Source organism: Vidua macroura, chromosome 6, assembly GCF_024509145.1.
Source record: "Vidua macroura isolate BioBank_ID:100142 chromosome 6, ASM2450914v1, whole genome shotgun sequence".
In the NCBI taxonomy this organism is placed as follows: Eukaryota; Metazoa; Chordata; class Aves; order Passeriformes; family Viduidae; genus Vidua; species Vidua macroura.
Genome location: NC_071576.1, coordinates 58,087,775 through 58,115,045, shown reverse-complemented (window position 1 = coordinate 58,115,045; position 27,271 = coordinate 58,087,775). Strand labels below are relative to the sequence as shown.

General features: G+C 36.4%; 1 protein-coding gene across 1 annotated transcript in view; it reads right to left on the bottom strand.

The window, feature by feature from the left end:
• The window catches only part of SBF2 (SET binding factor 2), a 232,692-nt gene that overhangs the window by 9,563 nt on the left and 195,858 nt on the right, over positions 1–27,271 (bottom strand). The window contains 10 exon segments of the mRNA XM_053980067.1: positions 1,068–1,301; positions 1,808–1,935; positions 2,810–2,936; positions 9,226–9,411; positions 10,580–10,681; positions 13,512–13,688; positions 15,480–15,664; positions 21,172–21,267; positions 22,212–22,349; positions 26,304–26,500. Of these exon segments, the coding sequence (XP_053836042.1) occupies positions 1,068–1,301; positions 1,808–1,935; positions 2,810–2,936; positions 9,226–9,411; positions 10,580–10,681; positions 13,512–13,688; positions 15,480–15,664; positions 21,172–21,267; positions 22,212–22,349; positions 26,304–26,500 (1,570 nt within the window).

Below are 27,271 nucleotides of genomic sequence, written 5' to 3'. Positions count from 1 at the left end.
AGAAGCTTCCTGCATTAAGACTTGCTAAAAATCATCTTTGATTCAGGAGAATTGGGGTCCTAGAGCACATCCTGATTTTCCAAGCATTGCAATAGTGGGCTCCATAATCCCAGCTTTAATTTAAGGTAAAGTTTGCAGAGAGTTTTCAAAATTAAACACTGCACACAGAGATGTGTACCTGGACATGCAAGTGGCTCAAAAGAATGGAAGTGAACAGTGCCCTTGTCATTTTCCTGCACTATCAATTATGATGATAACCAAATGTCAGGCTGTTAATTAATTAATTATAATCAACAAGCATCTTCATCTTTAAGAGAAGACAGATGTTAAATCACTCTATATAACTACAACAATGATGATAATAGGATCATTTTTCATTTTCTAAATGAACGACAAAACCTAAGCAGCCCAAGTGAGCCCAAACAAGAAAAAGCCAAAATCAGGCATCTATTTCAAGTACCAAAATCTTTTGAAGAATCTAAATTTATCAGTTTGCTTCTAGTAAACATGAATAAACTAAGAGCAATCACAGCAAGTCTTTTTTGAGAAATGTGGGCCAAGATGTTCAGTCTATGTTTGTGTACCTGCTTCCCAATTGTTAAAATCAACAAGTATTAGATTCTATTTTCTGATCTGTCCAAGAATCTGGGTCATTATTTTACCACGTACCTACTTTAAAATGAGGAGAAAGAGGTCAAGAAAGCAAGATTCACCATTTGCCCAAATGAAAATAGCTGCTCCTGCATTTCTGACAAAAGACAACCTAAAATTTTATTTATTCTTTAAAACAGACAGTGAAAAAATGAATCCATGAGTAGTTGTTGGCTACAATTAAAGCACACTCCAAGGGAAGTGTGCATTCAGAACAACATCAGCTTTGCAGGAAGTCTGATTGATTCCCAGAACCACCACCACATCTCCAGATCAACCAGTCTTACCAAAGACCTGTTTTGACATCTATCACAATCCTTTTAATAGCAGTACATCTGTAAGGCAATAACTTCCATAAAAAGTAAATATGAATTTCGTGAAGAGAACTCACTGTTCTGTGCAACACAAGTACTCACATTTAAAAGGCTGGTGATGGCATCAGGCTGTATTTTTTTTACATCATCATAACATGGCCACACTATTTTCCTCTTAGTCTGAGAGACTGAACCATCTGCTTGGTCATTTTCTTCTGAAACACTGCATTTTGCAGGTACCATGGTCCAATCATAGGAAGGACCTGTAGCCAAAATCTCTTCTACGTAATAATCCCACTTTTTGAGGCTGGACATATTTACATTTGGCTTCAGTGCCTATTTGAAACAAAGTGTTATTATAATGACATGAAGGAAGACTTTGAATTTAAGATTTATAACACAATACCTGTATTTTCCAGATTATTCTAAATTGAATTCTACAATGGTGGGTGTACTGTGAATTTTCTAGAATTATTCAAGACACAGCCCAGTCTAGGGGATAGACACTGTCATATAAGACAGAGATGTTGATAATGTGATTCAGACTGTTATGAAATGTATCCCATTATGACTGTAAAATCAGTTCCCTTTAAAGACAATTTTAATAATAATTCATAAAATTTAATCAAATCAAACAGGGAACCTCATTTAGTTCACCAGGATGCATGAATTTGGCCCTTTAAATTACATTTCCATGACTTTCAGATACTGCTCCAATCAATCAGGTAGGGTCAATTTTGTCCACCAAATACTTAACTCAGTTCAGAACAATTAAGATATCAAAATGTACTCAAGGAATCACTCAGAATAACAAACCACCTGTATTTTAAGAAAAATCATACCTCAATTTCAGCAGGGGCATAGAGGTAATTGAAGAAAATGGGGCTCCTTTTGTGCATCTTTTCAATACATTCCCAAATACAAATTCCTTTCTTGGCATGTTTATCTCCTTTATCTTCAAACAATGTCCCTGGGGAAAAGAAGAGCAGCAAAAAGATGGCTTTGTGATAATGCTCAACAAATGCTGAAGCACAGCCTAAAGGAATTTCACAGATTGAAGGTATAGCAAACTCTACTATCAAATCCCACTGCAAGAGGAAATAAATAAGGAAGATAAATAATAGGTATTAACTTTTTTTTTTTTTTTTTAAATAATAAAATGGTTGCTCAAGTCTAATCTGCCCCACAGCTACAACAGCTTTTAAGAAAGCATTACAACTGATCATATGCCATGAGAAGCAGCCCACAAAGCAGAGAAATTTGGAGCATGTTTTAGTGGACAAGTCCCAAGAGCAGCCTCAGCTGGGGTTATGTAGCCTCAGTGAGATGGCTCTGAGGGCAGCTAAGGCCTTGGAACCAGTCAGGTTGCACATGACAGATGGAGTAAAACAGAAAATATAAAAGGAGAAACACTGAAGATAATGCAAGAGGAAGAAGTGGGAGGTAATTGATGGAAAGGCTTTTCTTTCTTGATACTTTATGCACTCTCTAATGGACTCACAGCGACTTTGTTTCTGTTAAAAGAAGGTATTTAGTAGGAAAAATGGAGCTACCTGGAAAAATTGCTAAAAACCCTGAGGCATGGCACTCATTTCTTCTACTTTCTCTTAGAGCCACCAGATGCATGGCTCAGGAATCCCTGAAGCAGAAAATAATACATGTTCTTCACCTCCATATTCCTTTCTACACCTGAAATGTAATTTCATTACATGGAAATTCCTTATGTGGTCACCACGCAGCTACTGGACCATCTTAACCCAGGCAAATTTTTGTAGACCAAATACTGAGGAGAAAAATACCAACAACTACAAAAGCAGTAGGCAAGACACAAAGATCACACATACCATGTTCTAGTCTCTCATAATCTGAATCCAGAAGAAATGTTTTAAATCGATTTGATATGTGATGAAAAGCCAGAAACTTCAGATAATATTGATTGAACTCAAACTCTGTCGGGTATTGGTTATGAATCTACAAAATAAAATTAAAAAAAAAAGAAAAGGAAAAAAGTGGGTATTGAGGATAATACAAATAGATATGTAAGAAATAATAAAGTGAAATGACAGCAAAACAATTCTCCCATGGATGCTGAAAACAAATTGCAAGTGTCACAAAAATCCTTCTAACATTTTGTCCTAGAATATTTTTGGCTAAATAAATTCATGTATTGTCTATGCTGCAAAAGCATTTCAGAGCAGAGAGAGTGAACTGTGTAATAAACAGTATCATACTCTGTACAAATGATTCCATGATTCTTCCAGGAAATCCAACTGGATATAAATCTCGATAATTCTTGAGTCACCACATAACTCCACAGGTAAAGATGCTACTCCTGGATGTGGCTGGAATTCAAACTTTAACTGGAAGGTTTCATATTGGATTTCTGGCTATTGCTCAGAACCCCACAAAACAAAGTACAGAGACAATGCTGCAAATGAGATTCCACCTACCACTTCTGAAACAGCCAATTTCTCAAGTACTTACTAGTCTACACATATTTCTTCCTTTTCAAAATACGACCAAAAATATTAGAGTATGAAAAAGAAAAAACCACAATGAGGAGGTGTCTTGCCATTATTCTTTTAAAACAGTAAAAACCATGTAATTTCTTAAATTGTTACCCTCATTAGGCTGTGGGTCTGCCTGCTACAGTGAATGTCTCCAACATGAGTCAGGAGCTGATCTTTATTTAAGAAAACTATACAATATTATCAGAGTACAGCACTGTGAAATTGCTGGTTCTTCACAGCAGCTTCTCTTTTAACATTATCATAAAGAGCCTGGTGGAAGATTTTAAGTATGAAGTTTAATATTCATGGCAAAAAAAATCAGCATTAGTTACTGATATTTATACTTGATATCCATATAAAATGAAAGAGTCTAAAAATCTTGATGAGATAGAGCCTGGAGAAATTTAATGTGTTAATTTAAAATTTACTCTTCAAGTAAGTTTATGACTCATGATTTTATTTTCAGAGTAAACACAGCAATTAACTGAAAATTCCTAATTGCAGTGGAAATAAGTACAGCTTGCAACTGAAAAAGAAACTACTGATTGAATTTCACATTTGAAATGAGTCTCACTGTGCTTTGTTTAGCTCCACATCAAACCTGTAATAGACCTTTAGTTCTGCAATCTACCCCTGCCTTGTCTTTTGCATTCCCACCACTCATTTTTCTGTTCCATATGTTCTCTCTAATCTCTTACCAGTTTCTCTCTTAACCTGTCAGTTACTCCACGGGGTTTTTGCAGTACTGATGGGAACTCTTACTAAGATTACTTGAAGCTCCTTACATTTATATTTCCACATAGATCAGCTAAATAAAGGGGGGAAAAGTGTTTAGCAAACAGAGTTTTTCTACTGAACATACAACAGTGACAGGAAAATCCCTTGCAAGGACCTACAAACACCCACACAGCATTTCAGTCAGAGAATTTCTTATTATATCTCAATATAACCTTGGGGCTGGGCATTTTAAATGCTCAGATGCTTTTAAGACGTATCAGTTCAATATACCCACTCTTATTTAATCCCCATTTTAACCTACAAATACTACATTCCTGCACTGACTTGTAAAAATAAAAGACGTAAGAATAAGCAATTTTTTTCTATAATAAACTCAGGACTTCAATTTTATAGACAAATTAAATATTTAGCTCTATTTATAAAAAAGAGGGTTTTTTCCGTATCTTCTTTAGTACATATTTTCTCCTTGTGTTAGGAGAAGGTTTTTTTAATATACTGTAAGAAGGAAAGGCAACATTCTGCTATTTGACATGAAATATATCCAGGGTCTTAACTTCTACTTATGGTCCAACAATTATTTTAATACATGTAAGAGTTACAAGAACAAGCTGCTGATAAAATTCTGTCATGGCTCTAAATGTTGTGGGTGATTCCATTCCTGAGATTTCTGGATGCAGAAATATTGTAGTAACTGTAAGTTATTATAATATAATTTACTTTTAAAGAGAAAACATCTTTAAAACATTTCTCTGATCAGAGGTAAACAATGTAGTAATTATTGTTGTCTTAATCTCCATAATACATGAACATTTAAAATCTAAACCTGTACATGTTTCTAATATTATTATTAGAGAAACTCAGCATTTTTGAGTTCTTTTTAAAATTACCATGTTCCCGCTGAAATAACTCCTACATGTATTTAATAATCTTATAGATCTATCAACTTTCCTTAGTTTTCTAATACATTTTGGTCTTTAAAATCAATTTTTACTGAGTAGGAATGAGGAATACAGCACTGCAGAGGTCCTGTGCTGGTAATGGCTACGAGGCTTCTCCTGCAAACCCTGGAATAACTGAGCACATCTCCCACGGGAGCAGCACTCACCTCCTCTTACACAGGGTGCTGGGACAGAGCTCCTCACTGGCCTTAAAAGATGTCAGCTCTAGAAAAATCATCCTGTTTTAATTATAGTTAATAAATTACCAAGCAGATTCAGAAGAAAAATAAGAAAAGCTTCCTCACTGACATCACTTGCATAAACTCCGTCTCCTTAGAAGCAGGGAAAGTCTCTGCCAGATGCTGCTATTGTGAAAGACTGATTTTGCATTAATAATTCAGCTGACACCTGGAGATATTGGCATAAACAATGCCTTTTTATGAGATGATGCAGTTCTAATTTAGGAATCACTGCTTCATTTGTTTTCTCTGTATCTTTAGTTTAACCCCTGAAATTTAATGCATGTAGTGGCTCTGTGGTAATTTTCTTACTGCACCTAGTATATGGGTTCTAAAGGGTAAAGATACTTTGAAAGGACCAAATGTTATCTTCCAATTAATGGTCAATTTAAAAAAAACTGATCATTATATATTACATTTCAGGGTCAAGTTGCTACCTAAATGGATTCTGTAGCTGTGCAACAATTTGCACAGAAACCAATGGAAATTCACAAAAAATTTCAAGTACAGATGTTGAGAAAACTTATTTTTTATGGTAAATTCATATGAAATTTCAACCAATAATTTGACTTCGAAATCAATTTCCCTAGAAATTACAACCACACTGTTAAAATTTGGTAACTCAATACTATGAGTTAGAAGAGTTATCATGAGTCAGAAGAATAATCTAACTCTAGTTCTAGAAAAGTTACTCAGAATTGCATTCTCCATGGGACTGTAGGTCATATAGCTTACAGACAAGTCTGTATTATCAATATCAGACTGATTATGCTTCCCATGCCCTGTCTTGGATGAAGATAGCACTGGCTAAAATAATTATAACCCTTTCACAGCCTTATCTTTCTTCAGGAGAAGTTACTGTCTCCTTCAGATGGACAAGCTGAGCTGCTTCTAATGGTCTTTTCTCCCAAATTTTCCCCAACATTTTGGCTGGGAAAAGCAGGTACCAGTCCTGCTGGCACAGCTGTGCCCAGGGCACGTGCACACAGCTCCAACTCACAAACAGAAAATGCTCTTCTCCCTGGAAGATGCATCTGCTAATAACCTGTGTATTTCATGCAGCAGACTCAGATACCTGCTGAGTGACTGTGATCATTCACCTGAGGGGAATTTTAGAAGGAATTTGAGATGGGAACTCTGAGTTGTTTTTGATGATGTGGCTTATTATTTTTATCTTCTACACTGGCAGGAAGAGTGAATTTGGCTCACATCATTACAGCATGGTTCAGAAGGTCCCAAGACCCTTAGTTACAAGACTTTTAAGGAGTTATTGACCAATAAAACACTGCCAGAAGGACATTTATGTTTTTGACCTAATCCTTAAATATTTTGTCTTTCAGACCCATGCTACAGCGTAAGCTTTCTTAGCCAATCATGTTATAACACACAAACCTATGGTGTGTTCATCTTATAAAACCTACTGCATTCTAGACTCCTTGTTTACCTCTGTAACTACTTTTATATTTTCTATATCTTAAACTCTTATGTCTCTGTTTTAAACTATAAATCCACATTCTTGCTTCTAGCACCTGAGTTTGGAAGCCTTTTCCAAGGTCTCAGATCAAATTCTGTGTTTAATTCTAAGCTTTGGCTTCCAGGCCCACAGTTCTTAAAGCTCCTTACATTTTGGATTCCAACAAGTGACAGGCACTAAAGCTGCTCCCTGAGGTGAATTATAAAGGTGATGTTCCTATATTTCCTTGACACATTCAGAAGTGTGCAGCCTGAGGCAAAACTGTACCTGACTGTAATCTACTATTCTATGTCCTTAGAACTGCAGATTTTGTTAAACGTAACTTAAAGAAAAACCATGAAGAAAACATGATCCATTCTACTTCATGACAATAAACCCAAATCCTTGGATTGAATTTTTAACTTTCTTCTGGATTACCTATTTGTTTCCAAAACCTGTGTCATCTCTGAATCACTTGAGAAGGAAATACTGCACGGGCATGTGAGGATAATTTCCTTGTAGTGACAACTTTCTAAGATTTATTACAGTAAAACTAAAGCAAAGTGCTTCCAGGGGCAGAAACAGGATGTAGGCTATGTCTACATTAGCAAGTAATCAGAAGGAACTCAGAGCAGACAAACAGACTGAAGCAGCTGCTGCTGCCATACTACACATCTCTGGTTTTACCTGGACTAGATTTAGTCCAGTTGAGTGGATGACTCCACTTTACATTGATGAACCCAATGGTTTTAAGCTAAATGACAAACCATTGGTGCAAGTTTAAATTCTTCCCCCAAAAATCTAGTACACATGCACCAGCATCAAAAAATGGTAAGGGGAGATGCTGGAAGGATTCACTCCAAATTTACACTACTGCTTAAAATCAGAGGTAGGCTTACTCCATTCTACTAATGGATGGAGTTTGCAGTCAGCCAATTTAAGCTTGGAGAAGACACCTGACAGCAGAGAGAACACAGCACCATGACTGTGACAAATAATTAATTTACAGAACTGGATGAACCACCAGGCAGATGGGTTTCAGTATTAGATCACATGGCAATTTTGTCCTGCTGCAGCCACTGCAACCAAGAATATGGGTCTTTTTCTACTGCAGTAAAGGAGCAATAACCCTAAGCCTATTGTAAGAAAAAGTGTGACATTTGGGTAGATCCACTTATTTGAACAAAAAATGCAGTACTGATTCTCTTTAGAGAAATCTCCCAATTTCAAATAAAAAACAACCTGATGACTACAACCACTGGGGAATGGATGAAACAGAAGATATGACAAATATTTCTAAGGTTTTCATAAGGGCAGTGCTGTAGCAATTAATGCAAATTCCAATAATATGATTTATTAATTCCTGAGACAGCAATAATGATAGCTGTTTGTGCTTACCACTGGGACACACACAAAGTTGGGGATATTTTCCATAACATGTTTATCACTCCTCTCCTTCTAAGCTCATTCATTATCCATCTCACATAGATTGCTTTCCATTGGTTTAGCAAATTATTTAATCTATGGAGTTTTCTTCAGGTAGCAGAGTAAGACTATTCACAGACTCCTGTTTCATGCAAGTATTTACTATGAATGTGTGTTCCCAGCAAAAAGGCTGGTGCCTTAACAGTTAATTTTCTGTGATACACAGTCATCCGTACATTTTAACACAGGTTAATAATGTCAAGGAAACTTTCAGCTTTTTCAGTGAGAAAAATCAGAGAAGTGGGAAAAGAAGGACACATGTACAAGAGGAACTGTGCAAGAGCCCCTCTTATGTTTGCATACACAGAATCTCTGCAAATAATTTACATTTAGTGGTTTGAGATGTAGAAAAGGACACACTTCAGAATTAACCCAAAATTAGTTTAACCTAATTTCCTCCTACACAACAGAACTGTTGGTGTCCATCTTCTTCTGGACATGTACTAGGCATAAAAATCAGAACATCTCAGAACCCCTGGTTTATAGCTGTCATTGTTTCCACAACTGGTGCAGTACAAGGCCTCTCTTCAAGGCTCATCATCAGGCACAAGGAATTTAAAACTGTCTAGTCAAGGTACTAGAAATCAGTCCCTTTTTCTTTCTGAATAAAGGACTCTAAAAGCCACACATAGCTTAAAAACCTTCTAATTGAAACCTCTACATAAACAACCTTAATATAGCAGCACCACCAACCATCCCTCTGAGTCTGCTTTGGGTCAGTCTCCTCTAGACAACCATTCCAGCTCTTCTTGGGGTGAAATCCATCCACTTCAATAAAACCTAGGCAATGATGTTATTAATCTTCTCCCAAACCTGTATCTATAACACCTGAAATACTGCAACATCCACATTTCTTCATGAAACCTTCTTGCAAATGGAAGTCAGAGATTGGCTTACCTGATGCACACAGTCTAAGAACTGTAAGAAAACAGGAGCAAATCCACTGCCCTGGCAGTTGAGGGTCAGATTGCTGCGCTGGCTGAATTTATGGCCAAAAGAGAGCCACTCCTTCTCCACCAGCATTCTGAAGCCTTCCAGTGTCCTGTAGAAGGGGTCACTGAGTAACTGCACCAGAGACACCACCTAGAGCACAGGACAGGACATTCTGTGTTACCAGTGACAGAAGTTAGGAGAAACCTTTAGCAAATGAATGTAAGCATGCAGCAATCTGTTCACTGCTCAAGAAAACAAAAGCTTTTGTGTAAACTCAATGAAAAGTATTTTATCACATACATTAAGCACTTTGATGAAACAAATCAAATAATATTCCACATGAAAAAGCTTCAGTTACATTGAGACTTTATGGTATCTGTAGAAGTAAAACCTAAGCAGCTACAGATCTGGGAGGTGATTACAACGTTTATTACATTTAAATTATGTTTGAAATAAAACCCCTTTTATAATAAACATTTAAAAGATAGCATCTGCTACCTCAGCAAAAAAAGCATTAAAGCATTGGTCCTGAGGGTGACTTCAGAGTTTTTGTCCTAGCCAACTGCAGTCTGTTTTTATACACAGTATCTCAGGAGACTTTAAAATGCAGCACAGCCTTCTTGCACTTCCAGCTATGCATCTCCCCTCTCTACTCTTCATTGTTTGGCAATGATTCCAATAATTATGGTGGCATTCTTTTGTGTCCTTGTTTACCTGGTATTATGATGCTGGCTGCACATTAAGGTTTATTTACTAGAATTATGGATATCTGTGTTTCTCTTCTGAATTATGAAGTAGCAGCATGGACACAATGCATCTATTAAATCAGGCAGCAGATCTTGATTCACCTAATTTATAGTTTGAGGTGATCTGTCCTTGCAGCAGGTGTTACAGGCACTTTGGCACAAATTCACTTTTCTCCCTGTGTGGTCTTCTAACATTACTTACGGAAATTGAATGGAAGAGAATAAATTTCTCCTGTGTTTAAAATGTACAATGTTTAAAATGATAAATGAACAGTTGTGGCAACTTTTAGCTTTCATTCTTACACATGGTCAGGTGCAGGAATGCAGATCTTAGATATAAGCCTTAGAACTGTTAAGACCATCAGGACCTTTGGAATGAATTCATTTTAAAGAGCCATGTCATGAAATAAATTGCAAATGAATGCAAAGATTCATGCATTGTGGTTTCTTCTCTGCTGCCACAACACAAATTTATTCATGTCATAGCAAATTATCTGTCACTTGTGTAAAAACGTATTGCCTGGTGCTTTTTCTCAATATTTAACTATTTCAAGGTTTTTATAGCAGCTTACTTGAGCAGTAATATCCCAGCCATCTTCCAAACAAACCATAACAGAAGAACCATTTTCCAGGAGTTCAGAGATGATCACACCCAATTGCATAATCCTGTGAAGCTATAAAATATTATGAATGAGTAACACACTCTAGATAAATCTTTAGATAATATCAGTAAACAGAATATTTTCATCTTTAAAAATGCATTCCTGAATCCACATATAGCACAGAGAAACACATTGATGCAACTGATTAGGCATCAATTAAATGTAAAAGTCTAAGGATTTCCATCTACAATAAAACTCAGGGAAGTTTTGCAGATAGGAACTTGAAGTATTAAAGTCAATGAGTACTGTAATAAACTAGCTGTCATAAAAAGGAGAATGGGAACAACACAGTTGACAGATTTACTGGAGAGAAATTCCATCCTGGGCTTAACACTAAAATAATTTCCTCTGAAATGTTAAAGTTTCCATAAAGTCACTAAGTACTTTGATGGGAGAACCCATGCAAGATATTTATAAGATAATATTACTAATATTAAGTCCCATGGAAGTTGGAAATTAATTATTTGAACAGTAACAACAACAACAGAGAAACAGTTTAGATAGTTGGGTAGGCAGGCTAAAATATATGAAAAGAGGACACTTTAATGATTTGCACTTATTCATTGCACAGTGATGCTAAAATAAGCAGGTTAAAGAAGTTCAGGTGAATCTGGGCAATTTTATCTTACTATGAGAATTCACATCATTATTACTAAAAAGAAAAATCCATATGATGATTTTACCATTTTTGTATACTATGACAGCACTCTTGGTAAACAACATAATAGGTAATACATAAACAATTCAGTTTTTTACAGCAGAGTGAAACTGTTCTTTGTGCAGCACTGAATATAATCCAACCAACAGAAGCAATGGGAAAGATGAAAGCCTGAAAGAAGGAAGAAAACAGTACAGGAAAACAAACAAAAGATGGTAAGAAGATCATTTATGCAAGGAAAAAAAGTTCAGAAAGTACACAAGGCACAGGAAAGTGAGAAGAAAATTAAATTGAAGAAAACAAGAGGAAGAAAGATCAACCAAACAACAGTTAAAACCTAGAAAATTCATCCTTATTCATGGCAGTCTGCTTTCTTCCTCTTAAAAATCTGATGAATATTGCTATGAAAATTGTGATAGAAAAACCTTGACTCCTCTGATCATTCACATAGCCATTATTTAGAAAAAAAACCCCAACCCAAACAGACTAATTTTCCTGCAATTTTTATAAGAAAAGACTGAAAAGAGAACCACTTTTAAAACCAAGCTTGTTTATTCTTCTATCCTTTCTTAGGCAGTAGAATAGAAGAAAGGCTGTTTCTTCCCATCTTTAATGAGGAAACTGATATGCAATCTGGTTTTACAGATTCATTGTTAAAAATGCAAACCAATATTTTTAAAATTTGTGTTCAGAAGACAGGGCAGTGTTCAATTTTCTTCTATGCATTCACATTCTTATGAAGAGATAGTCCATACAGTGTAAAAATCAGTAATGCTAAACTTCTATTGCCCAGAAGAGGAAAGCATAATACAATGAAAACATTTCTGAGATGACAGATCTATGTTCTTTCATGGGAATAGCAGAGAATGTGCCAAATCAGTCATAAATTAACTTTATCAGTCATAAATTAGCTTTATCACGTAAGTCAGATATGACATGATTTAAACCACAGAAATGTGGTTTAAATATAACAAAGCTATTGTGTGACATGATGTCCTAGTCCTCAGCAGAGTGATGCTCTCAAAGCAAGGAATGATCCTCTGAAATATGCCAAAAGAGAGAACTGCAGTGTTATCTGCCCTCCATCCCTGGGCTGCTGCAGGGGACAAGTTTATTTCATTAATTCAATGATGAAATGACATTCAATTAATTTATCTACACTTATGAACTTGCTCAACCACTCTGTGATGGAAAATGTTCACATGATGAGGAAATCAAGTCTTTTGCATGCTCTCCCAGCTTCTCCCCTTCCTGGAAACCGTGGTGGCCAGCCCCAGCCACGAGCAGCTCCTGCTCTCACCCCAGGAAGGAGCTGAGCCCCTCCTTGCAGCACATTTCCATCAGGAGTGCATTTCCTGATGTGTGGGAACTGACATGTTACTCTCAAGTATTTCCTCCTTAAGAAATCAGCATAATTCTATTCTGCTTTCTGTGATTAATTGCATTTGAGAAAAGTATCTTCTGCAGGGGTTTCCAAACATAACAAGCAGCTGTTAAAAACCACTCACTGTAATTAAAGTGGTTTTAGATTTACAAAGAGCTGGCTTTCCCACATCCTTCTTAATTTGAATCTTGCAAAGTTTGCTCCAGTCTTGCCGTTGTTTGGTTAATATTTATGTAAAGGAACATGAGATAGGGAAATTAAGGTACAGATTCAGAGAGGAGAGAGTAACACACATAGAATTCTCTCTTCCCCACAAACACTCCCCCATGTTCCACAACAGATGTTTGCTTGCTTTTTAGCTTGTGCATATCAAAATCCAGGGTGGGAACACATAAGAAGAGTCAAATATTGGTTTTAAAATAAAAAAGCTCATTTATTGTCCCACACTTTCTTTTTCTGATTTTTAAAACATATTAAATGAGAGAAATAATTTAAAACCAAGACCATGAATTTATATAGAGAGAAAACCCAGTCACCTCTCCTTGTATGTGTGTGTGTGTTCCATGTTATAAAACATAAATTTTGTTACAAAAATGCCTCTCATATTTGTAAATATTATGATGGCATTAAAATAATAGTAATGCCTGTGTAATGCCAGACTAGATAGCATGCAAAGTGCTTCCAGTGAGGAAAGAACAGCTGGTTAGAACACAATAGTCCTCTGTCACAAGAGCTTGGAATTTATTTTGTGTGAGCAGTACTGCATATAGATTATCAGAAGTACCTGTCAGATAAATTACCTGTGGGAACCACTCTGACTCCCCAAGTGCTTTGAGGAATGTTGCCTCAGAGTCAGTAGGAATAGTGCTGGGAACACAAGCTCTCATCAGCTTTTTAAAGCTCGCCTTTGTCTGCCGGATGTCACTGAATTCAACAGGAACAAATTCACAATTCAAAGCAAAATCAAGTTTGAACCCCTGTATGAAAAGGACAATAGCAGATGTCATTTAAAAGGGAAGCATATTTTTCATTGGCAGTCTCTTTAAATCCCAAAGTCTTGCCTGCTTTAGTGCTAAGTAATTAATTCCTCATGAAAAATCGGTGTAGTTAAACACCTGCCCAGGATAATAAAAGATATAATAAAAATCCTTGCAAAATGTACCACAATAAAGTACCCACCTATAACCACAACAGCAGAAAGTACTGCACAGCAGTCATATTTTCAATTATAATTAGAATTATTCCAGCAGTAATAGTGGTGAAAAAACAAAGTTGAGTGACAATCTCTTCAGTTCCTTATACACAACATAGTTCACTTCCTTTAACATTTTTAAAGCTAATCAACAATAAACAAATGAAAATGAAAATATCTGTATGGATGACATAGGAAGAGTGCAGGACACATTTTGGGAGTTCACTAAAGCAGAAAAAAGTAACCCCCACACCCAAAAAGAAGCCCCATAACTGCAAACCAGCTGAGTCATCTAAACCACCACTGGGCATTGAGGGAATTGTTTGGCTGAAGTACCTCGTTCAGCACAGAGCAGCAGCTGGATGGTTTTCCTAGCAGAATTCCTCATGTTTTATTTAACTTACTGCAATTTAGCAATTAGAGAGGAGGACTGAATTAAGAGAATAAATTCGCTGAAAAAAAACCCCACCAAAACCCAATGGATTATGATGAAAAGGATAATATGGAGAAGATTATTAGGAAAAACAATTCTCATGTATGAAGCATCACTGAAGATGTTCATGCCAAACTTTTTGAGTTTTCTTCAGAAATTGCTTTCATTGAATTAAACTTGGCCTGCAAATAATCTTCATTAAGCTCCTTCAAAGAATGCCAATCGAAAATGTAGGAAAGTGAAAGCCTGGTTTTAATTCTGTTTATATTTGGCATGGTTCAAAAATAAATTCAATAACTCAACAATGGCAAGTTGTAATAATGCATGGCAAAAGCAACTGAGGAAAGCAGCACCATTTCTTCAAAATATTTTATGTTCTGTTTGCCTCATCAGTTTAAGTGATGTGATATTTAGCAGAATAAAGCAATAGTTTCTGCTACACAGCTGTAGATGCATGACTGAACTCTTCACTTATCATTCATTAAGAAATCAAATAAATAGAAACAGTCATTATTAGTGGAATATAGTAATTTAAATCTATGTAATTGATGCATTATTCTGGTAGAGCATGTCTCCTCCACCTTCTGATATAACATAATTTCAGAAAAAAATGGATAGTGATGTGTTTTCCTACTACAATAATGGGTTTTGGACCTTTTGTATTTCAAAAAATACATTACTATTTTATGTATCTTCACATTTTGAATAAGAAAGTAGAAAAAAACTCTGTTTTCTTAATCTTAGAATGCAGAGATTGAAAAAAAATCTGAAAACATTTTCAGAAAACAAGTAAAACTACTAAGAATTAGTAGTTTTTCAAACAATTGCATCTAAAACATTAAAATCTATCAACTAATATGTACAAAACTGTAGACATCATGGTCCTCTCCATGTAATCAAATCAGGAGTTCTGGGCTGGCCTTATTCTCATCAATTTGGCTTTATGTGAGTTCAGTGCTGCCCACAGTATCGAAGGTTTCCTTCTCTTTTAATTGCTCCCCCAGCTAACAACATTTCTGTTGCCTTCATAACATATTTCCATGTTATCTTAAGTATCATTTACTGTTTGCAACAACGTGAGAATAATTAAACTCAACCACATACAAACTACATTGCACATGAAAAAAATGAAACCGGCATTACCCGTAACTGAGATTTTTCTCCAAATATATAGAGGGCTGCTTGTCTTCTCAGCAGCTGACTTTGCAGGAAGGAGCTGCTGCTGTAGGGAGGGGGGTTATCCTTCCCTGCAAGCCTGGCACCAACATCAATGAATGGCGTCTGAGTGTTGATAAATCGGTTGCTTGAACGAAGACTCGCCCATACACCTTCATAAGGATGAAGAATATTTAAAAAAACACTTTGTGTGAGGCACTGGAGACCATAATTACTGAGACATATGCTTAAATGTGTCACATGCATCCCTCACAGGACATAATTAACAGCATGTACTGGAAAGAAGTAGATTTGTAACAAAAATTGTCAAGACCATTGTTGTTTAACCTCAGACTCTCATCTAACTCTACTTCCTACTGCAGAGAAAAGAGTTGCTGTGATATCAGTAACACAGTGATAAATAAATCACAATTTGCAAGTAGCAATGTCCATGTAAGGGCATGCAAATGAAAATTCTACAGGGACAGAAATCAGGGAAGTGCAGAAATCCCAAAGCTGGCAACAACATGAAGTGCAGTGGGATGGGCAAGCAGCAATCCTTGAATGGCATCCCTGCAGCACTGCACCCTGCACACCTTGCTGCTGCTGCTCCATTGGCACTGCCAGGGGGAAACTCCTACAGCACACAGCCATGCTCTCATCTCATCCTGCTCGAGTAAGTTTTGGTGATTTTAACATAAGAGAGCAGCGATTTTTCATCTGATTTTTAAAATCAGACTGCCAAGGCCTGTTTAGTGCCAAAAGAAAAGGCAAGCGGTAAATATCTTCCTGTTTCTTGTACCTCAATTAATAACCAGGATTTTGTGAGATTGTTTTTGTGTGTGCAATGTGAGGCATGTGAAAGGTATTGGATTCTCAGAGCATGAATAGCACTACTTGAAAATCAAATCCCTTAAAGTACACTAAATTTGGCGTCCAAATGGCAGTGTGAAATTCTTTATCCCAATATGCAGTAAATCAGATTATCAGAAGAGACTCTCATCCATAAATCTGTGAAGCAAGATATCCAAAAGAGGCACCAGAAATACCTCACAGTATTAGAAATTTAGATACCATAGGACCAACACCCACCCCTCTTCAGGAAAATCCAACAATGTGCATAGTTAACATTTCTTGCACAGAAGAAAAAAGATGCAGATAACAGTAAATTCCACTGAGATAGCTCAACCAGCAAAATAATTTTATTCTTTTTTTTTAGAAGCAGGATTGTGTTTCTATTAAAAAGTAATTCTGTACAGTAACTCTCAACAGGGACTTGTCTGTACAGCTTAGCTTGTCTGCCTGTCTGGCTGCTAGTCTGAGATGTGAGGAGATGAACTGCAGCAACTGAGAGTGGCTGGCAAGGAGTTCTGGGCAGCAACACCTCTCAAAAGCTCCCACTTCACAGCCAGCCACTTGTATAAAACACCTCAAGTAGTAAAGGAGTGTGTTTAGTACAAACTTTTATTCCACGCCTCAGCTACTACATGTGAAATAATAGAGACTTTAGCAAGCAGAAATCACAGCAAACACTTAATAAGAGAAAGAAGTTCTCATTCATTTGGTATGAAAAATGCCAGCTCCAACACAAACTGCTGTCCCCAGAGCTGAAGAGTACCAAAATACACAGCGACACTTCGGAGCATTTCACAAATGCACCCATCATCTGCACTCGTGGCACATCAAAAGCAACAAAACTGGCTACAAATACATGCAGATGAACATGTTTACCAGCATGGACAGCAGTGATTAAAAGGCACAATTATGTTTCTATTGTACTTTTGCTGAGTACTTTATTTTTGTTAGTAGTATCTTATGTATTACTGTATTATTATGACTTTCTGATTTGACAGTAATCAATTTTCCCCTGTTCATTAACATTAATAATAACTATGGAAAGAAATTAATTGACTAGACAATAGCTATTTTAATAAAGCAGTAGGGACACTAAACTCTTTTCCAGAACTGATTTTTGGCTATTTAAATTTTTCACACAGAAAATTTTGTACATATCACTCTGTGTTACATCACTGACACTGCGCATACCATGGGCGAAAAACCTCCAAAACCTAAATCCACAACACTGAGCTAAAACCCCCAAAATTTTGCTAATGCAGAAACAAGGCTTTCTGTCAGTATCACTTTAGGATGAATTAAGACATTGTAGCAGAAGATGGTAGAAAAGAATGGGCTTTCAGGACACAGAATACAGTACCTTGGTGGACTCGTTCCTTAGTTGCTGATTTGGAATTTGAATGAGTGAAACATTTATCTCTGTACCCAAGCACTGGCAGATAACAGTTAAGACAGAAGGAGGAGGAATGGAATGCACATTGCAGCGAAACACATTGCAGGAGAGAAGAAAAGGGTTACTTATTAATTTCCAAAGATCTGGTATATATTGCATTTCTTTATAGCACGTGATTTATCAGACAGCACGAATCTCAGGCATCACAAGACAAAACATCAATCAAGCCACAAAACCAATATAAAATGGGAAGGAGCTATCCATTTATCAAACAGGAATAATTTCCATTGTCATTGCAATAGCTTCAGACATGTTGCAAAGCCACCACGTGTTTTTCCATAATTATAATACCAAAGGAAACAATGATTAAATCATTCTGTTGAATAATTTATTGGAAGTTTCTATCCAGCTGAAAGTTAGTTTAATTAAAAATCCCAACATTAATGCCTGTTATAAAAAGCTGGTTTAGTCTAGGGACATTAGGTGTAGAATTTGATGGACCTCAAAATTAAAGCAGAATGCAAGATATTAGTTCTATATACCTACAATCATTTTTAAAAGCCTGTGTACAAGTATATAATTTAGAAAACATGCAATATCTACCACAGAAAGAGATCTTCTCTCCCCTTGCAAAAATCATCACTTTCTGTGGGAGCCTTATGTGTTTATCAGTGCATTTATCTTTGGCTCAAAACCCACAACAACATAACTGAGTCCTTTTAATAAAAATATTCTATTAAATCATACTCAAAATGTTAATGTTTCCTGCTTTGGAAATAATTCTCTGAGCTGGGTCTGTGTAATTTTTAAATTATAAATTTCCTAGTATTTCTCCAATAGTGGCAAAACATACTGAGGAAATTTCTTACTCTGCTAAATTACACAGCAATTCCAAGTAAGAAGTGCTACTCTGCAGAACCACATTATACTTACAAAGGAAGGAAGAGGAAAAGCTATGGCTTTTGAGTGAACTTACAAATCTCATGAAAAGTATCAACCAAAAACAGGTCAAGGAATGAAAATATATTATGAAACATAAGTATTTGACCAAATATTTCAGATCAAAACCAAGTTGACTGAGCTTTGGGCAGATGCTTCGTGACAATGTTCCAGATAAAGTAAAAAAATCATACTTGACACAGACACAAATATTCAGAACAACTGATGAGTGTTCAGAACAATGATGGTTTTAAAAAACTAGAACTACTGTTCACACACTGGAACATACATTCTAACTTATATTTTTAAATTATATGTATTACATTGTCTGGCACAAAAAAAAATAGAAAATGTAATTTTCTACTGGTGTATCTTAGCTGAACCTGGCTTTTGAGCCTTGGTATGTGTGATAATAAACACAAGGAAAGGAAAGAGTGGTCCAGAATCCAAACCACAAAACCACTGCTATTGTATTTTGCACAGTGTATAATCCATAGCTACTTGCTGCTTCACATATGAAATATGTCTAGCTGAGAAAAAGTAGTGAGGAACTTTGTGATAATGGATTTGAGAACAATTTTAGAGATTTTAGATATTTTATATACTCTGTGTATTTTTTAATTTCTTTTAAAAGAATTGTGACAGTTAATCTAAAAAAACCCTAGTGTTTACTTCTCTCCAGGGAGATATTCCCTTTCTCTGTTCCCTCTTCTCCTGTCAACTTCTCACTTTCCCCAGGGCTCCCACTGTACTTGTCAAACATTCTCATGTTTCAGCAAGGTCCTCCTGTGTCCTGCTGAACTGTGAGCAGACACCTTTCAGATACACAGGGCAGGTGTGGCAGAGATCCAGCAAGACACAAGATAACTTCCCTGCCCTCCTGCTTACTGCTGAAATTCAGCCAAGGGATTCCAATGTCCAATAAAACAACATGTCTGTGACCTCATGCTGCCTTTAGGCTCCTTTTTTTCTTCTTTGAGTAGCAACAAACTCATCCCATCACATCTACCACAAACTCTAATCCTAGAAACCAGCAGCAGTTATTTCAGTAACCCCTTCATCTTCAAAAGACAACTTCCACCCAGCAACCAGAGAGCTCTCCCTGACTCATCTGCAGCCCCTCAGCACCACGGGGCTGTTGCTGCTTTTGTGCTGCACAAGGGGATGGAGCAGAACCAAAGCTGTGCTGGCAGCCACCAGCACTGCCAGTGCTGCAGGGCTCAGCCAGGCTGGGCACAGCACCATTTACCCAGCAGCTGCAGCCACCACTTCCTCCTGCTCTCTTCAGCCACCTCACCAGCTTTATCCATCTCCAGCTACAGCACAGCAACAACACAGTCAGCACAGAACATAAACTAAACTCTTAGATAAGAAAGATGCATTTCCCATGATTAACGCAAATGCACAGAATTCCTATGATTAATGAAAATTCCCCAGTCTTTGGTGCTCCCATGTCCTCTCCTGCCCTTCCTCTCTTCTCTTCTGCTACAATTCTCACATCACTTCCCTATACATCCCTGAGCATTTTCTTTTCTCCCTCCCTCTCTGTTATTCCTTCCTTCATTTCCATAATCCCATCCCACCTCTTCTGGAAGTTTTTCTCTACAAAATATTTTTATCCTTCCTCATATGAGCTGTAGGTCTTGTATCCCACAAGAAGATTTAGGTTGCAATGGACCTCAGCAGGTCAATGTAAATCTAATTTCAGATGCTAAAAGTATCTAAAGAGAAGAAAAACAGCATTTATATGCTTAGAAATATCTGTCAAAGGAGCCTTCGTGGCTGAAAGGTAATAAGTCAAATATAAAATGCTCTCTTTCATGGAATGGATTCATCCCTATTGTAGCAAACCTATATTTAAGAAATTTGGTGCACTAATTTATGTTGCACATAAAAAAAAAGAAATCATAACTTCATCAGACTAGAAGTGTAGAAGTAGATGGAATCCCCCTAACAGAAAGAAATGTTATTGTAGAAATGGCATTGATGAGCTCCTGTGTCTAGGAATAACTGGTTCCAAAAAATGGACTTTATATCCCTACCTACTACACCTGGCCATGTAACTCCCCACTACTTAGAGTAAAATTATTCACAGATTACTTGCAATATTATGAAGCATCAGCAAAGCTTCAGACACATATTGGAATGATTTATAATTGCAGATTCTAAAGTCTATAAAATTCTTATATAAAATATGCATTTTCAGGCCATACATAGAAAAATTAAAAATATGGATAAATCCCAAATTATTTAGAAACATAATCCCTGAGTGCTTAATTTTTCACTAATTCCAACCTGAAACCAACCAAATTTCAATGGAAAGTAAAGGACTTGAACAGAAATTAGATAATATTGTGGACTGAGGCCAAACTAATTTCTGTTTTGTTGTTTCACAGAGCAACCAATCAATAATGAGTACAATTATTTTTATTTCACTAACAGTTTTCATCATTTATTACTTCAAACAATAGACTTTGAGCTAGTCTTACTAACCTCCTCGAGCAAAGCTATTGGATAGATTTACATCCAAATGTCCTGGCACTACCTGCTTAAACACAGTGGACATTCTTGAAGCCCTCGTTTCAGTGCCTAAAGTCAGCCAAAAAAAGAATAGAAGATTAAAAAAGCTACAGTGTTAACCAGACTAATACTTAAAATGACTGATAAAATGCCCTTTTTCACCCAATACAGCTAATTCTTGCCAATTTTGTACTTTAGATTTAGTTTTTAGCACAAATGTGTACATTGGCAACAGTATGGAGGTGTTAGATACAGCTAAGCAATCAACATATTTTACAATAAATGAAGCAAAGCACACACACTTTGGGATGGTGTTACTTTACAAAAAAAGCCACTGTTTGGCAGTATTAGGCCAATTACAACTGAGTAGGACAAGACAGACACAATTTCAAGTCACACAGTCCTTCCTGACATGTTGGGGTTACCTTCACCTAAACCTCACCAGGTTTCATAAAATAACTGAAATAAAACATGGATTAATTTCTTCATGGCTCCACCTAGCCATAACTCAAATAGTGTATTTTGAAGGAGTTTTCACTGCAAAAAGAGCTCTATTTGGAAATTACATTAGTAGAAACCCATTATGAGTATGTAAAGCATAAAGAGGCCTCTATGCCTTCTACTGCTGCTGGAGCTAAACTGTGTCATCTCTTCTGATCTTGCAACCTCATACTTTCTCATTATATAAAACAGAGCAGATTCTGCCTCATTATATATAATAGAGCAGATTTTGCATCCTTTAAAATCTGGTAGTCTTTTACTCAATATGCAGTTTATACTTCATTAGTTATAAAAGACTTTACTGCCAGATTAATATTGAAAATATTTCAGGAAATATTATAAGCCTCCTTTACACAGAGAAACATATTCACTGAAACTAAGAGTGAACAGGCTACCTGGAAAGCCTGACAATAATGAAACAACAGAATTCATATGGAACACTGAACTAGCAGCAAATCAGAGCAAAGTCACTCAGCTGAGCCAGAGAAAAGCTCTGTACAAAGCAATTTTACCTGGAGACAGAGCAATGGTTGGGCTGACAGTGAGGGTATTACTGCCATTCCTTTTGCAGTGGACGGATATCACATTCAGCAAGGCTTGAAGGTATTTCTCCTGCTCTATACTGCTTGAAGATTCTAGAGAAGTGGGAGCTAGAGTCACAAGGAGAATGGAATGCATTAAAAAAGAAAAACACAATTTGTAAATACACTGAATAAAAGGCTTACTGTGTAAAGCAGAGTATTGAAAATGTCCTAGTTTGTCTGTCAAAGGTTCATCTCCTTTGATGACAAGCTGTTCATCACCTGGCTGCACAGCAGGATCCAGCAAGGTTCCCTTGCATTCCACACAAAGCTGAACTTCTGAAACTTCTACCTCATGGTCATTACTTAAAACATTCATCACTAGCCATTATGTCATTAGCAAAACTGAGTTATGACCATGCAGCTTTCCCTTCACTCTCCAAACAAAAAGTAACATTTCTAAGTTTGTGCTACTGTCAGCAAAATGTGCAGAGAACAGACAGAACTGTTTCTTTTACAAAAGTAAGTTAAAACCATACTCAATCAGCTCTTCCTCATTCCAGGAAAGAAAGGTTACTTACCTGTACTTGGAGGTTCTTTGGGATTCAGTGCCCATTAAAAAAGTTAAGAAACCATTAACAAAACACAAAACCCTCAAAAATAAGAAAAATAAATAATCCAAATAATTGTGGGATCCCAACCATAACCTCCACCCATTGTATCCAGGTGCAAGGACCTAAGGAAAGGAGATGAAGCTCAGGTCCTGGGCCATAGCATGATGACAAAATAGTGTTCAGTATCAATGAGTCAGTTTATATTTTTTCAAATACCAAACAAAATTTTTGGCATTCCAGTTTATTGCAGCCATCTTTGGACTTACTACAGGGCAAAAGTTTCATAGCTGCTTAAACCAGGACTTGCTATCTTGCTCACAAGAGCCAACATTTGGAATAAGAGACAAAGAATTTGAGCACATTTTGACAAAACACAATGGTAATTTGTAAACAGTTTTCTCCAATGATGATCCAATCAGATTCTATGCTGGAGACTAACAGACAGTGAGCTAATTAGTTGGAGGTGGCAAAAGAAATTTCAAAATAGAAGTCAGTATCTGAATTGAAAGTACAATTAGGAAGTGATGATGTTTACTGCAGGACACATCACGCTGTTTCTTTCTGACCAAGTGGAAAAAGCCTGAGCAGGAACATTATTTTCTCTTCTACTCCTGAGCAGGATTTACACATCCTGAAATCTACTGGAATGACCTCTGGGTCCCCTAGCCCTTGAAATAATACTATAAAAAGTCAATTTAGGTCTTAACAATTTAGTTAATTTAAAAGAAATGAGCTGTCTAAATGAAAGGATAATGTCTACACCACTTGCACTTACAAAGGTTTATCTTGTGAAGAATATTGTGTGTGTTTCAGAAAACAGCTTGACTTACATCAAAGTCTGTCATTGAACCAAGCACAAACCAGAATTAAAGACTGAGGGCAAAAATGTCCTTGTGATGATTTAGAGATGGAAAATTTGCCCCTTCATCCTTCCCACAACTCATCCCATCACAGCAGCAAACAGAGGTGACTCAAAGCATTGCCCCCTACCAGCACAGGTGAACTGGGATTCCCATGAAACCACCACCTTTCAAGTGCTGTATCACATGTGAAGGTCACCACAGCAACATGGATTTAACCAAAAGATGGGGAATGGAGATCCTGGTAGCACTATTATCCCACTTATTTTTGGTTCCATCTCAGGAAAGAAATGCATTGCTTAGTCCTGCAATGCTAATATGTGCTTTATGTGCCCGGTCACAGGTTGCTCCATCTTTATCTTATAAGTCCTAATACAATCAATAATTCAGCCTGAACCAAGATAACTGTTCTCTTGGATAGTGTTACTACATCCAAGAAACACAAATGTTCTTTCCATAGGGTAGCTGACCAATAAGTGCTAATGTAGGTGTAGAATGTCTTATTTAGAACAACAGTGATCTGCAACAAAATTCCCAGAGAGGTTAAAGTAATTCAGAAATCAACTTGCAAGTTTCAAAGGACCATTTCAAAAGACCTATATACTCTCCATTTCATATCTGAACATCTGTTAATAATTCTTTTTTTTTTTTGGACAGACGTTAGAAAATAAAATTCTGTTACACATGCAGTTTGGTTCCACACAGAAATTAAGTACTGTGCATAATTTCCCTAAAAATATGTTCTGTACTTCTTATATAACACATTGACCTCCAACTATGCTCTGAAAACTTGCGTAATACAGCACGTAACAGGAAATCACAAAAATGTTCACTAAGTTCCAGCAGGCCCTCCTTGTTTCTCTGTATCAATCCAGAACTGACCAATAAAAATCTACTCCTATTTAGGAAAGAATGAATTTGTCAACTCGAATTTAACTTCAGATTATCTTTGTCCTCTTAGTTTGCTTCACAATGCCTTTTTCATTAGAGACTTTCCTTCACTGCACACAACTCCTGTTGAGGCAGATGTGTACAACTACCTTTGTTGATCAGTTTTTTTTTCAACAAGCTTCAACTTCATTAAGAGTAAGATAAACACCCTAGAAATATTCTCCATTTTCCTTCCTGAGGCAAGTCTCCATTTTATTCACACTTTTAAAGGAGCAGTAACTCCAGAAGCAAGTACCTGTCAGACACAGTTATTGTCAATCTGTTTATCTACTCCATAATATTCTGGTGGACATGTGGCAATATAAAAGGCAATATATAGCCTTTATATAAAATTAAGAAAAGAAATAATCAGAAAAGTAGTACAGAAGACATCAAAGTATTTGTCTTTACATAATTTTGAGATTAGTCCTGCAGATTTTTTTTCAATTTATTCTCTATTTGTACCAGGTTAAAGATGCCTCATCTGTATTTCAGCCAGGACAATCAATATTAAATCAGTTGAAGACAAACACTTGAATTGCCATGCCTGGGATTCACACCATAAGGATGTGGACAAACTGGTGTAGCCATTAGCTTTGGCAGCTGCTGTGTCAACTATTGGTGGTACTTCACTGATTCACTTTATTAACCCTTTCAACAAAAGCATGTTATATCAATTTCAGTTCATTGCCTTCATTGCTCATCACTCCAACTAAAAAATGCTCCCACAAAACACTGAAGAGATATATTCAATCAATGTTATAGCAATGAATACTCAGCAGATAATTAGTGATTCACAGATTAGCCTTAATAGTCAGTCCAGACACTAACATTAAACACATTTTTCTAATATCTTTGAAATAATGAGATTTTAAAGGTGCATTTGATACACACAAAACCTCAACATGTCTGATAAAATTGCTCTTAAAAGTAAGAAAAACATGGTTTTCATAAAGGCATTCTGTGAAGGAAAAAATATGGAGGACTATGCAAAAATATTTAAACCATAACTTTCCAATTACTTTTATGGCACTTGTACATAAGTGCACAGTATGCTTCTTATAGGTTTTGAAAAATTCTATAGCACACACTTCAATAGAGTCAAACTTTTAGTTGCATTTTAGCCATTACTGGGGAGAAATGCAAACATAAACAGGACATAAGAATCTCTTTGATACCTTAATGAGTTTCTGGTACTTCAATTTGACCTCACATTTCCTTTTCCTCCAAAAAGAAAAATTATGGCCTAATTCTGGAATAATTTCTAAACAACTATCAGTTTGATTAAAGAAAATACTGACTCATTCTTGGCATAAAGTTAACTCTGAAAAAGCTATTAGCATGAGATGGAAATCCAGGCAGTCAGAAGTATCCTAAACACTGCATGTGAATGATGGAAGTCAACAAATGTTATTTCCAAAATTAATGTTACCCTAATATTATACCCTTCTGAAAAACTGTTCTGATTGTGCTGGTCCAATCTCTGTTCAAATTATTCACTCACATTTTTTGAACTGCTTTCATACCATTGAGGATTTTGACACACAGTAACTAATAATGCCAGATAACCACTTGTCCCCTGAGACTTCTGACTCAATCGAATCCCTGATTTTCCTCTGGCAAAATCAACATTTCCACGTGACATTCCTCCTGCAGAGAGCCTGGCTGCACCAACTCACCCGTGGGGTGTGTGTTCTGGGATTTGAAGAGGCCCACCACACTTTTGCCATGGAAGCCCCCAGACCTGAGGAGCAGAGTGCTGTTTTTAGTGTTCTTCCAGCAGACAACGGGCAGGCGGTTGTGGCGGTAGCAGCGAGCCACTCTCTGCAGGCTGCTGTCCTGGACAGACTGAGGGACCACCAGCAGCCCAGGATAGCTGCATTGACAGCAAAGGGGGAAAAAAAAAAAAAAAATCAAACAATTGAAAATGCTTTCAAAATGCTCAGCAATGAAATAACAAATTCCTGAAATTACAAGCTGAAAACACATCTTAATGAAATACACCTTAATTGTTAGAATGACTTTTATTTTTAAAGTAATTTTTAGTCCAGGACTAGTAAATATATTAATTTAAGCAAACTGCATTTTAAATATAAATTGAATTATGAAAAAATTGTAAGACTATCATTACTAATCACTTTCCATTTACGGTTACATTTTATTTGGTAGTATTTTTCTTCTTAGCACATCTCTTATCTATCCCTATAATGAAGTCGTATTTTTAAGCATGACAGAAAACAGAATTTTGAGGTACACAAATGATGCAGTAGTTCCATTTTGGCACTTGTACATGAAATATGAGAACTGAAAGGAAAGAATGTTAGATTGCCTAAAGTATCACAATGAAAACAATAGTCTTTCGTTTATGGAAAAATATATTTAAATTTTGTAGTTGGAGTCCTTGCAATAGAGTGCTTGACACTGCATTTTTGTGTTCTGTTAAAACACTGCAACGCACTGAGAGATTAGGAAATTCACTGATATAATACCTTTAAAGATAGAAAACACAGCAAGATGGTAGTTTTATTCATGTTAGCAAACGAAGGATTCAAGCAATATGAAATATGATTTTCTATCGCCTCTAAAAAAACCAAAAATCAACTGACGTGCCAATTTCATATGTTAAGAAGAAACTAAGATGAGGAAC